At 44.7% G+C, this 12887-nt stretch overlaps 1 protein-coding gene across 10 annotated transcripts in view; it reads right to left on the bottom strand.

Annotated features, from left to right (window-relative positions):
- Positions 1-12887, bottom strand: part of Dgcr8 (DGCR8 microprocessor complex subunit) — a 30843-nt gene that overhangs the window by 1103 nt on the left and 16853 nt on the right. For all 10 annotated transcript variants that reach the window (XM_028854202.2, XM_037209919.1, XM_037209921.1 and 7 more), the window contains 4 exons: positions 3991-4091; positions 3545-3651; positions 2263-2390; positions 739-852 (listed from right to left, as the gene is read on the bottom strand). In XM_028854202.2, coding sequence (XP_028710035.1) covers positions 739-852; positions 2263-2390; positions 3545-3651; positions 3991-4091 — 450 coding nt within the window. The remainder of the gene's footprint in view (positions 1-738; positions 853-2262; positions 2391-3544; positions 3652-3990; positions 4092-12887) is intronic.

Below are 12887 nucleotides of genomic sequence, written 5' to 3'. Positions count from 1 at the left end.
TGCCCGGCAGCCCAGTGAATTTCCCCCACAAATAGAACTGTGTGCCTTGAGCCTGTTGCCTTAATCCCCACAACTAATCTCCCAAAGAGTCAAGCTAGTTACTCCAGCAGACAAGGCCCACCCCCACCTGAAAGCAGTGGAAAGGCAAATGGCAACAGACACTTGGTCCTCAGAGTTTGTGTTCACACCTGGGACAAAGTCAGCAGAGCTGGAATGGCTCCCAACTCAGAAAGTCTAGGGGTGTGAGTGGCTATAAGGTATTTCCTCAGAGCAGGAAACTGTCAGTAACAGAGCCAGCCCACTTGGGATAAGGCACCTATGGCAGTTTTAGGAAGCTTCATCAAGACCAAGTTCTACCCGGGCTTAACCGTTCTATGATCTTTGAGTTATCAAGCACAAGGCCGGTGCACAATCCTTGCCCTCGAAATACCTGACTCCAAATCGGAACCTTTAGCCACTAAAAGGCTGGCCTGTCTGCTCTCTTACTTGTTTTCGGAAAGCGCCATAGATGCTAGAACTTAAAGGCCAACCTCATCTGGAAGGAGGATTAAGCATCTCCAGAGTCAGGGATCAAAAATGGGCTCCTAAGATTGAGCTACAAGAAAGAAGCTGACCCAGCAATCCTGATGACTTAGTAATTGTGGCATGGGCAGTACAGGGGACTGCAGGATTAGATGGTGAGTTTGGGGGTGGGGAGGTAGGTGGCCTGGGGGAGAGGTGAGAAAGGGAGATAATCACCCGCTCTGCAGCCAGCCTCTTCATCTCCTCTTGCAGCTTGCTCAGGATGTGGAGGTTGGGCCTGTTCTTCTTGGCATACTGCTGTAGCTCTATCACACTCTTGTCAGAGGTCTCCTAGGGACCCAAAGCCCGCTCTCAGAACTGCCAAGCAGCAGTCTGCTCATGACCACCCAAAACAGGAGCGTAAGGTCCTGGTGGGGCACAGAAGTGCACACCAGTGGCCCACCTGTAATGAGGCCTTGGCTGCTGACAGATACAGGGTATAAGAACAGCCCTGGGCTCCCTGGCCTTTCCCAGAACTCTGTCCCTTCCTCCATGATTACACCTGTGTTTACTGGCTGAGTATGAAAGTCAAGCAGTCACTGTTAGGAACCCTAAGACAGTGGCAAGAGCATGGCTGAAGCAACTGAGACACAACAGCCAAAGAGCCGTTCTCTTTGGTCCTTTCTTGCCTTGGAGGCCACAGGCAAGGTGCTCGCTGGCATGCCAGAGCTCAAGGGCCATTCACCCTCCAGGTAAAGGAAGCCTCTGCCTATGGTTGCAAAGATGTTCCCTCTGTCTCAGCCCAGGACTATGTACAGCAAATACTGCACCTACATTTCAACTCACAGAAAAGGCTTCTATTAAGGCTGGGGATACAGCTCAGGGGTATAGCCTTTGCTTTGCCTGCACAAAGCCCCACATACAATCCCCAGCAGTAAGGATGGAAAGGAAGCAGGAAAAGGAGAAGGAGCCTTATACTGTTTATATTCTCCATGTGGCTCCTGGACCCCTGCCTTGCCAGCCCAGAGCAAGGACAGTGCCAGGCCTCAGGTTGATAAAACCCAAAGGGATGCTACACTGCTCCAGACTATTTGTTGGCTCAAGGGTCCACAGCACAGTCTTCAGGGTCACTACCTATACTTCTCTAAATGATGGGATCCTAATGATCCAGGGAGTCTCTACACATATTAAGGGAAAAGGTAAAAATACTGGTGATGTAGCTCAGTAGTAGAGCATTTGTCTAGATGTACAAGGCTCTGGGTTCCATCCTTAGCACGTCAAAAAAGAAATAGCCAACAATCACTTCCCAGTACTTCCCCATACTCATTAGGTTTAGAGATTGATTTAAATTTTGAGAACTGGGTAAAAGCCACAGAAACAAAGCAGGCAATATTCACATTCTGTAAGCCACTGAGATCTTCAACTAAACAAGGATATACTGTCTTGGGAACTGCCAAATGACAGCCTCCAAGCCTTCACACAATTCAGCGCCAGGTGGTGTTCACTGCCTGCACCTACTGTCTGGTGTATGGCAGGCCTGGTGCTCTAGCTGTGCCCCTAATAGTTCATACTTAAATACTTGGCAGATTCAAGAAGGTGTAGCTTGGGCGTCCCCACCTTCGGTCTGCACAATCATTGGCACAACACAGAAGAGACAGGCTTAATCAAAAGCTTGACCTTAACAGCAAACCCTAGACAGAAGCTCCAAAGCAAGAAAAAGGGAAGCAGAGCAGTTGCCGGACCACCTGACAGTCTGGTTACCTGCTTCACCATTTTGCTGCTCTCACGGCCATACATGCGCAGTAAGGACCCCCAGTTCTTAACATGTGGATGCAGCAGCTGAAGGATTTTCTGAGAGGCTAATTGTTTCCCAACTCGTTTATTCTTACCTGTGAGAGGAAAAAACAAAGGTGGAGAGAAGTCATAAATAATCCAGACAGGAGAACTTTCCCCTGGCACCTAGGGAGCCATGCAGGGAATTCCACAGGAGGGTAGACAGTGCTTTGCCACTGTGCTAGATTCTATGACTCACAGTCCTGAGACCTGGACCCAGGTACCACTCTGCCGAGCAGCTTTCAGGAGATCCAGGCAAGGACAAGTGGAAAGTTATTAGCCAAGACAATGAAGCTCCTTCTCTCCACCGGCCCACTCCACCCCACTTTCATGCAACACACAGACCACCAGCAGCAAGGCCTCCTAAAGTCTGTGGCTCCTGAGGGTAGGCAGGTGCCTGGGTGGAGCCTCCATATGAAGGATACCAAGCCAGGAGAGCTCTCCAGGCTGAAAGTTCAGTGGACTGCTCACTCGCTCAGCCTCCTCAGCAGCCGACCTCTGTGGGAACTGGAGTTTGTAGGGTGCAGCAACAGCCATAGGTAACTGGACCATCCAGGTCTAAATGTGGGTCTGTAATTTCCCAGGGTCCTCTATGTATCATCCCCCAATATACATAAAACTAATTTTTCCTTATAGTGGTTACTCACTGCTTTACTAAAGTTATGGTTTTATTATATTATTATTGTTGTTGTTGTTGTTGTTTTTAGGAACAAGGTCTCACTATGTTGTTCAAGCTAGTACTGAACTCACATCTTCACATGATTGATTCTCCTGCCCAGTTTCCTTCCTAAGAAGCTGGAACTCCGGGCTTTCTGTTGGCTTTTCCTAAGCAGCTATGTCAGATGTAAAAGCAGAGTAAGATGGTGCCTACAGACCAGAACACAGGTGTGCAGATGGACAGATAGCCATCAGGAGGCACCTCAGCCTGCTCCTCGGGAAGCCAGCCCTTCATCCTACCCGACTGGATGGTTAGAGGTAAGAGAAGAAACAGTGGAACAGGAGGAAGAATGCAGGCAGGCAGGATGACCACAAATCTAGCTTCAGATGGAAGTGTGGTGGCCTACACACAAAGTTGGGGCTTTGGATGACTGCCACAGCAGTAGTAGACTAGGCCACACACCCTCATGTCAGAAACTACAGGCCATACCCCAGCAGTCCTCTGAAAACATGCCAGTCTATGAGGGAAGCAGGGAAGGAGACAGGTCCTTACACCACCCGCGCACTGTGTGTTTGCCGCATGCCATGACATATTCACTCTTCTGGTTTTTCCCAGGAACCACTTCAAACTTGATGGATGTGTCACCCATTCCATGGTTTCTTTTAGGAGAAAACAAAGATGACAAGAAGGTATCAGTGGATGATGCTTGGACATGGTGACTTCTGGGGAGGGGTACCAAATGACAAAGTCCATTTATACCTTTCCAAAGAAAACCCGAACCCCTCCCTAGATGTTCGGCTGACTAAAGGAGATTCTCCACACACTCTATACACATTTCAGTTACCCAGGGCTTGCCTATCAGCCAGAGCCAAGGGGCTCCTGTATATCCAGGCAAACAGATAATGACTCTACCTTGGGACAAAAGCCAAGTGAAACTCTGAGATGCTCCAGAGGAGCTCCCATGACCTGATTCTTGAGGAAGGTGCTCCCTACCCTACCTTTTAAGGCACTCATGGAGGATCTGATACGGAGACAACAGCCCGGCCTTGCTGGTCAGCTCGTAGACTCGTGAATCCTCAATACTGATGTGGTTAAAATACTAAAACACAAAGCACATGCTTGTGAATCCTGAGCAAACCCATACCTCTTGGGAGTCGTGCCACACTGTGGGCTTCCCTCACGCGTTGAACATCTTTTCCTGTCGCCTCACTAGAGCACACCATACCCCAGATATCCCTGTTAGTTGGTGGAACTGTTTGGGAAGGATCAGGAGGTGTGGCCTTGTTGGAGAAGGTGTGTCACTGGGGGTGGGCTCTGGGCTTTCGAAGCCCATACCATTCCTAGTTAGATCCACCCCCTCACCCAGCCTCCTGCTTGGGGATGAGCTATGTGCTCTTGGCTACTTCTTGAGCACCAAGCCAGCCTGCCTGCCTTCCTGCCTGCCTGCCACCATGATGGTCATGAACAAACCCCCGAAACTGTAAGCCCCAATAAACTCTTCTATAAGTTGCCTTGGTCATAGTGTTTTGTCAGAGCAATAGAAAAGTAACTAAGGCACACAGGGAGAGAAACTTTGCACAGCAAGACTCAGGTAAGCTAGGGGTAGTTAAAGCAGCCATGAAATGCAAGGGACAAAGGACAGAGGCTCAGAATTAGTAGCTAACAGAACCTCTCCAGCCTTGATCTCTGACTGACACTATACTCAGTGAATAGAAGAGGCCATACAGCTCAGCTCACACTATAGCACAGACCATCTCTGTGACAGACTGCAGAAACAGAGTACAGTCATGCACTGATAAATCTACCTGTTGATGGTGGATCACATACACAAGGGTAGTCCCATAGGATTTTATCACCTAGCAACATTAGTCATCCTAGTTTGTGCAGGTACCCTCTATAGAGTTTACATAAATAAATCATCTAAGCAACACACATCTGTACACGAACTGGGCGACTTTAAGCAATAATGGTGTGCTCTCTCACAATTCTAAAAGCAAGAAGTAAAATTCAGGGTAGTCAGCAAAGCTGTATTCCCTCTTCAGAGACTACATGGAAAGATCCAGATTCTGGTAGCCCAGGTCCTTTGGCTTATGGCAACACCAAGATAATCTTTACTTAGTCTCTTTATATCTCACCTCTGGAAAACCAGTCACAATTATTAAACCACAAGTCAATAAATAATAACTGTAGCAACCTAGTCTCCAAAGGCCACATTCTGAGGTACTGAAGATTAGTCGTTCAATGGATCCTTTTCAGGAACATAATACAACCTAGACCAGACTCCCCAGGAGACTTAGAGCAAAGATAAGTTTTTCAGTTGACAAGCAAATAGGAACAAAGAGCTTGAAACAAACATGAAAACAATAAAGCCCACTCACTGGCCAAAGGATCTCTGCTGGGAGCGGAAAGTCTCTCACCGGCCTGCTAGGTAGCCGTCTACCATTGTGGAATATTATTTTAAGGTGTGTTACATTTGTTTATGCTGTGAAACATTTTGATGATGCAAAGTTGTGTTGCAGTCTTTTATGTTGCATTTGTTTAATTCTGTGAAGCTGTGTTACATTGCCTGTCTAAAACACCGGACAGACACCAGACGGTCTAATGAAGAACTGAACGGCCAATAGCAAAGGCAGGAGAAAGGATAGGCAGGGCTGGCAGGCAGCGAGAATAAATAGAAGGAGAAATCTGGGAGGAAAAGAAGAAAGAGCAATAGAACAAGGAAAAATGAGATCTAGGAGTGAGGGAAGGAAGAGGACTCTAGGGGCCAGTCACCCAGCCACACAGCAAGTCACAGAGTAAGAAGTAAAGGTATATAGGATAAAGATAAAAGCCCAGAGGCAAGAGGTAGACAGGACGATTTAAAAAAAAACTGGCTAGAAATAAGCCAAGCTAAAGTCGGGCATTTATGAGTAGTAATAAGTCTCCATGTGTATTTATTTGAGAGCTGGGTGGTGGGCCCCCCAAAGGCCAGAGTAAAAGAACAACCAACTACAGTCTATAGAGCCCCAGAGCCCAGACCCTGGGTCACATCAAACAGCTAAGTCAAGTCCTCTTAGAATGGCACATGAATGGTAATAACAGTGTGGAGGAAATTAGGACATGGAGAGTCCAGCCAAGATTGGTAAACATGAATTCCAACTGTCATGGTTTGGCTATTGTCTTCAAACAGTCATCAAAAGATGCCTCTGCCCTCAAACATAGGGAAGCCATCCACCCTCACTAGGAGTTAGGCCCTGGAACTAACCACAAGGACCAATAAGGCAGCCAACTGATTAGCAACATCAGCCTATATGACCCTGCTCTACCCAGCAGTTGATACCTGGACATCAGGGCTCAGCAGGCAGAAGCCAGTTTATCTCCAATCCCAAACTCTTCCCTGGAAAAGCCTGACCAGCATACCCACTGAAGAACACACACTCAGAAACACAAAGATGTCTGTGTCAGGTACAAGACTCTGAGCAAAGCCCACAGTAAGCATCTCTGTGGAATGTCTCTGCAGTGTAATCAAATGGCAAAGTGACCTACAGATAACCAACCACTGGTATTCCTGGGACACTCAAGTGCTTAGTGCCCACAGATGACAAAGAAACACACGTTGCTTGTGGAAAGCCCATGAAAATCTACTGAGGAACAGCATCTTGAAAATCAGACTTCTGAAGCAGCCTTCGGCAACATCCACTCAAGACAGACAAATATGTGGCTATAAATTATCCCACTAAGAAAACATCAGGTCCAGATGACTTCATTGGTAATGAATGACCACTCCACATTTAAGGAGGAAATAATACCAATTCTACACAAACTTAAAGGATGATACTTCACAGCTTAGTTAATGATGCTACCAGTACCATATTAAAACAAGAGGAGAAAGTATAAAACCAAACAAACCAAAACCTACACAATAGCAACCCTCAAAAACACAGACAGAAAAATTTGAAGAGTATTAGTAATATGCATGGAGGTGTATGCCTATATGCCCAGCATTCAGGAATATAAGTCAGAAAAATCCTAAATTCCATACCAGACTGGGCTATGTACCAAGACCCTGTCACAAACAACACACTGAGCTCGGTGGAACACCCTTTAATCCTAGCACTCAGGCTGGTAGACCTCTGTGAGTTCAAGGCCAGCCCTGGTCTACATAGTGAGTTTGAGGCCAGCCTGGTCTGCAAAAGCAGGTTCTAGGCCAGCTAGTACAAACAAAAAAAAAACAAAAACAAACAAAGAGCAGGCAAGATGGCTTAACGCATAAAGCCCTTGCTATACAAGCCTGAAAATCTGAATTCAATCCCTAAAACCCACACAAAGGTAGAAGGAAAGAACAAAGTTGTCCTCTGACTTCCATGTGTATTGTGGCACATGTGCTCACACAAACATGAAATAAAATAAATACCACACACAGACACATACACACACACACTTAATAAATGGGAACCAGTAGTATACAGAAAGGAATATATACCATGCCAAGCAGGACTCTATTTCAGGAATGCATCCTTTAAAAGAATCAATATAATTAACTATATTAACAAATAAAAATATCATACCATAAATAAGATCATAGACATGGTACCAAAAAAGGCATCTGGCAGAAATCTAATAGCTTTTCATGTTAAAAATGCTCAAGAGGCAGGCAGCCAGCCAGCTAGTGGTGGCGCATAACTTTAATCCCAGGGAGACAGAGGTAGGGGAAATCTCTGAGTTCGAGGCCAGCTTGCTCTACAGAGGGAGTTCAAGGACAGCCAGGGAGGGCTACACAGAGAAACCTTGTCTCCAAAAATGGAACAAAAAAAGAAAGAAAGAAAGAGAAAGAGAGAGAGAGAGAGAGAGAGAGAGAGAGAGAGAGAGAGAGAGAGAGAGAGAGAGAGAAAGAGAAACAAAGAAACAAAGAAAGAAAGAAAAGAAAGAAATGCAGAGGCAGAGGAGAACTTCCTCAACCCAATAAGGATTATCTATGTGAACCCCACAGACAACACCACACTGGGTATAAGAACTGAAGTGCCCCCTAAGATGAGGAACAATTTCTATTCAACAGCCAAGGGCAATTAGGTTAAGACATCCAGACTGGCAAGATAAGAGACGACAGGTAACACAATCCTATACACACATGAATTAGTTACTCTTCTGTTGCTGTTAAAATATAATGACCAAAAGCAACTTCAAGAATAAAGAATTTATTTGGGCTTACAATTCCACAGGTAAGCGGCCATCCTGACAGGAGACATGGATCCCATTTCAAACACAAGCATGGATCAGAAAGAGTAGACTGGAAGTAGGACAAGGCTATACACTCTAAATGCTCACACCCAGGCAGGTATGTACTACCTCCAGCAAGGCTGCCCCAAAACTACCAACCAGGGACTAAATTGAGCTTATGGGGAGCATTTCTTATCAAGCATCCACAAAAGACCCAAAAAATCTACAGTAAAACTATAAAAACTAATACATGAATTTAGAAAAGCAGCAAGATCTAGTCAATACACAAACAATAAATAAGCTGTATCTACATGCTAGCAATGAACTAAAATTAAAACCCAGTGTTTACTCACCACAGTGGGACAACCTAAGAAATATAAAGTGTGAGCAGAATCTGCATGATAAAAACTTCCAGCTACTGACAAAGGCAAAGGCTGAGAGACCAATTAGTCCAGGAAATCTCTGTTCAATGATCAGCTAATCTAAGTGAACCGACTTAGTAGGCATGTTACAGAAAAATACAGAAAGGTAATACTCAAGAATGCAGATAATACTTTGCAATTATTATCTGGGAAAGATATCACTAAAAGTTGAACTATAAACTGTGTCTGCTCCAAAATCTACAAGTTGAAGTCTTAACCCTTAGTACCTCAGAATGTGACTACATGGGGTGAGTGGGCCCTACTTGAGGATTCACTCCTTATAAACAGAAAACCATTCAGAGAAAAACATGTCTTCAAGGAAAAGCACAAACATGAAGATAGCCATTCTAAACCCAGTAGGCCTCTGCTCAATGTCTAGAAGAAATTAACAAGCCTGACACTATTTTGGACTTCTGACTTCTAGAACTAAGGCAACTAAATTTCTGTGGTCTAATCTGTCCAGCCTTTAATTCTTTGTTATAGTAGAACCGGTAAACAAATATTAACAGCAATAACTAATCCTGGTTATGGTGCTGTATGTGTATGATGGGGTATGTGAGTGTCCTACTTCTCAACAAAAAGTGAGACACACAGACTGTTAAGTATAGGTCCTATATGGGGGAAAGAAGGTGGACTTACCAAAGACTCCAAACTACCCATAACAAAAAGCACAGACTTGGGCTGTTGGAGATAGCTCAGTTGGTAAAGCACTAGTCATGCAAGCATGAAGACGTATTTGAACCTCACAACTGTCATTTAAAAAAAAAAAAAAAAAAGCCAGGCAATGTGAGCACCAGGGAGATGAGGACAAGCAAGTCTCTAGGGCTTACTGGTTGGTCATCCTAGTCTAATTGGTAAGTTCCAGGCCAGGCTTTAAGAGATCCCATCTCAAAAAGATGATCAGTATCTGAGGAATGACATTCAAGGATGAAGCCGGGCGGTGGTGGCGCACGCCTTTAATTCCAGCACTCGGAAGGCAGAGGCAGGCGGATCTCTGTGAGTTCAAGGCCAGCCTGGGCTACCAAGTGAGTTCCAGAAAGGCACAAAGCTACACAGAGAAACCCTGTCTCAAAAAAAAAAAAAAAAAAAGACATTCAAGGATGACCTGTGATCTACACAGACCTACAAAAAACATACAGCACAAAATTAAATAAATCATGCCTAGAGGCTGGAGAGATGGCTTAGCAATTAAGGGTACTTACTGCTCTTCCAGGGGACCAAATTCAGCTCCAGAACCCATGTTAGGCAGCTCACGACTGCCTGTAACTAAAGCTCCAAGGGGATCCAACACCCTCTTCTAGCCTCTGTGGGCAAGGCCCCAACACACATGATACACACTTACACAGACACATATGCATAAGTAAATATAATAAAAATTGGGACTGGAGAGATAGCTTAGCAGTTAAGAGGGTAGTGGCAAAGTACATTCCTAGCAAAGCCGTGGGTTTAATCCCTGGCATCACAAAACAAATTTAATCATTCAATGAATCAGTCAGTGAATTAAGGGTAACAGGGGATTACTAAACAGGAAGAAAGAAAATAAAAGGTCATTCTGCAACCATCTCCTTCCCAGGTACCATGCCAGCTTCCTCTGAGGCAAACATGGCAATGATCGATAATAAAGGGGGAGGTTTGAGGCAGCTCAGTGGGTAAGGGTACTTACTGCCAAGTCTAACAATCTGAGTTCATTTCTTGGATCCATATGGTGGTCCTCTGAACTCCACGTGTGCAGTGGCATGTACATACCCACACAATAAATATATAAATAAATAAATGAGGGACTAGAGAGATGGTTCAGCAGTTAGGAGTGCTTACAGCTCTTCCAGAGGACCCGAATTTATTTCCCAGCATCCATGTTGGGCAGCTGAGAGCTGCCTGTGACTCCAGCTCCAGGGGATCTGATGCCCTCTTCTGGCCTCCCTGGACACCTGCACTCACATGGCAGACACACAGACACACATACAAATAAAATCGATCTTAAAAAAATAAAATAAAAATGCCGGGTGGTGGTGATGCATGCCTTTAATCCCAGCACTCAGGAGGCAGAGGCAGATGAATCTCTGTGAATTTGAGGCCAGCCTGGCCTACAGAGTGAGTTATAGGATAGCCAGGGCTACCCAGGGAAACCCTGTCTTGAAAAAACAAAAACAAAACAAAAAAATAAATAAAAGATTGTAAAAAATATTTTTTTTTTAAAATGAAACCAGTTTTAAGTACCACAATGCTAGGAAAAACTCTCTAAGCTGCCTATAAATCATTTTTAAGAGCTGGCCTTCTATTTCTAAGATTATAAATAAGCCAGCAAAGTTGTTTCTGTGACAAAGATCCACAGCTGTTTGTAACAAAATGAAAGGTTAAAGATGAACCAGTAACAGGATTTTAAAGTGGCCCAAAGGAAGGGCCAGCAAGATGGCTCAGTAGTAAAAGTGCTTATCACATAAACCTAGTGATCTGAGTTCCATCCCTAGAACCAAAGTAAAGTTAGGAGGGGACCAACTCCATGAATTTGTCCTCTGGCCTACACATGTGCATCCACAGACAACATCAGAAAAAGTCCGCATACTCATGCACACACACATATACACACACATAAACCAATAAATTAAAAGAACCAGAAAGTAACAGGGATAGCAACAGATACAATTAGTCATTCATTATCCTATCTTTCATATATACTGAATCAATACATAGTAAGTTAAAGGACAACCAAAACAGCTACACGGTGAGACCTTCACTCCAAAAAAACAGAGAAGGCCAAGCAATAGTGACGCACGCCTTTAATCCCAGCACTCAGGAGGCAGAGGCAGGTGGATCTCTGTGAATTTGAGGCCAGCCTGGTCTATAACGTGAGTTCTAGGACAGATTCCAAAAGCTACACAGAGAAATGCTGTGTCAAAAAAACAAACAAAAAAAAAAATGTAGAGAAGCAATTGAGGACGGACGGACGGACGGAGACACACACACACACACACACACACACACACACACACACACACACACACAGAACAAAGGCCCATGGCACCAGATTCCTTTGTCCTGACATGCCTTGTCTTCACTTGTTCTCACTGTCTCTGTCCTTTATCCATCTCCCTCCTCCTGGCAGCTGATGAGACCTCTAGCTTGTATGCCCCATTCTTTTCTCTGTAATGCCAAAAAAATTGTCCTTGAGTTCCCTTCTGAGTTCTTAATATTCTTTTTCAAAAACATTTTCTCTGTATGTATGGATGTTTCAGCTGTACATATGTCTGTATACCACATATGTACAGTGACCATGGAGGCTAGAGAAGAGCATCAGATCTGGAACTGGGTGCATGGGGGGTTGGGGACAGAGAACTGAATCCAGGTCCTCTGCAAGGGGAGCAAGTATTCAACCATTTCTTCAGCTTCTATTTTTATTTTTATTATTTGTTTTTATCATTTTATCAGTTTGTGTGTGTGTGTGTGTGTGTGTGACACACACACACACACACACACACACACACACACACACACACACACACACTATGAGTCAATGCACCCAGAAAGGCCGAAAGTATTGACCCAATGTGGGTGCTAGGAAGCAAACTCAGGTCCTTTGCAAGAATAGTATGTGTTCTTAACTGCTGATGGCATACGCCTTTAATCCCAGCACTGGAAGGCAGAGGAAGGTGGATCTCTGGGAGTTTGAGGTCAGCCTGACCTATATAGAGAATTCCAGACCAGCCAGGCTACAGAGTGAGACAGTCTCAAAAAAAAAAAAAAAAAAAAAAAAAACAGACAGATACACACACAGGGGTTGGGGTAGGGGGAGGATGGAGATATGGCTCAGGGACAGAGTTCTTATCTGGCATATCTAAGGCCCTAGATCCTATTCCTAACGTAAGAGGAAGGACAGGGTGGAGATTATGAACACTAGAGGTGTCTCCTAGTAGATTCAAATTAGCAAACACAAAGATAGGTCTATCAAGATCATCTAGTCTGGGGAACAAAAATAAGTAACAAGAGTTTCAGAAACCTTTAGGACAAATTAAAATTACCAGTAAGTATATCAAGCTACCCCAATCTTTGGTACACACCCCCACACACACCCCTGAAGCACATGCACACAAATGCACAAACCCAAAGACAAAGAGGGTCTTTGGTGCAGGGGGAGCGAATGTCCTCTAGCTAGGCTAAGAGGAGCAGTTTGAGGGAGGCTCCTGCACTTCCTGCATAACCAGGCAGGCCTACATACAGGACTTCACCAACAATGCAGCCCAAGAAAAGCCCTTCTTCTCTGACTTGTTTGAGCCCTCACT

The sequence above is a fragment of the Peromyscus leucopus genome, chromosome 12 (genome assembly GCF_004664715.2).
Source record: "Peromyscus leucopus breed LL Stock chromosome 12, UCI_PerLeu_2.1, whole genome shotgun sequence".
NCBI classification, from domain to species: domain Eukaryota; kingdom Metazoa; phylum Chordata; class Mammalia; order Rodentia; family Cricetidae; genus Peromyscus; species Peromyscus leucopus.
This window is presented reverse-complemented; position numbering and strand designations above follow the sequence as displayed.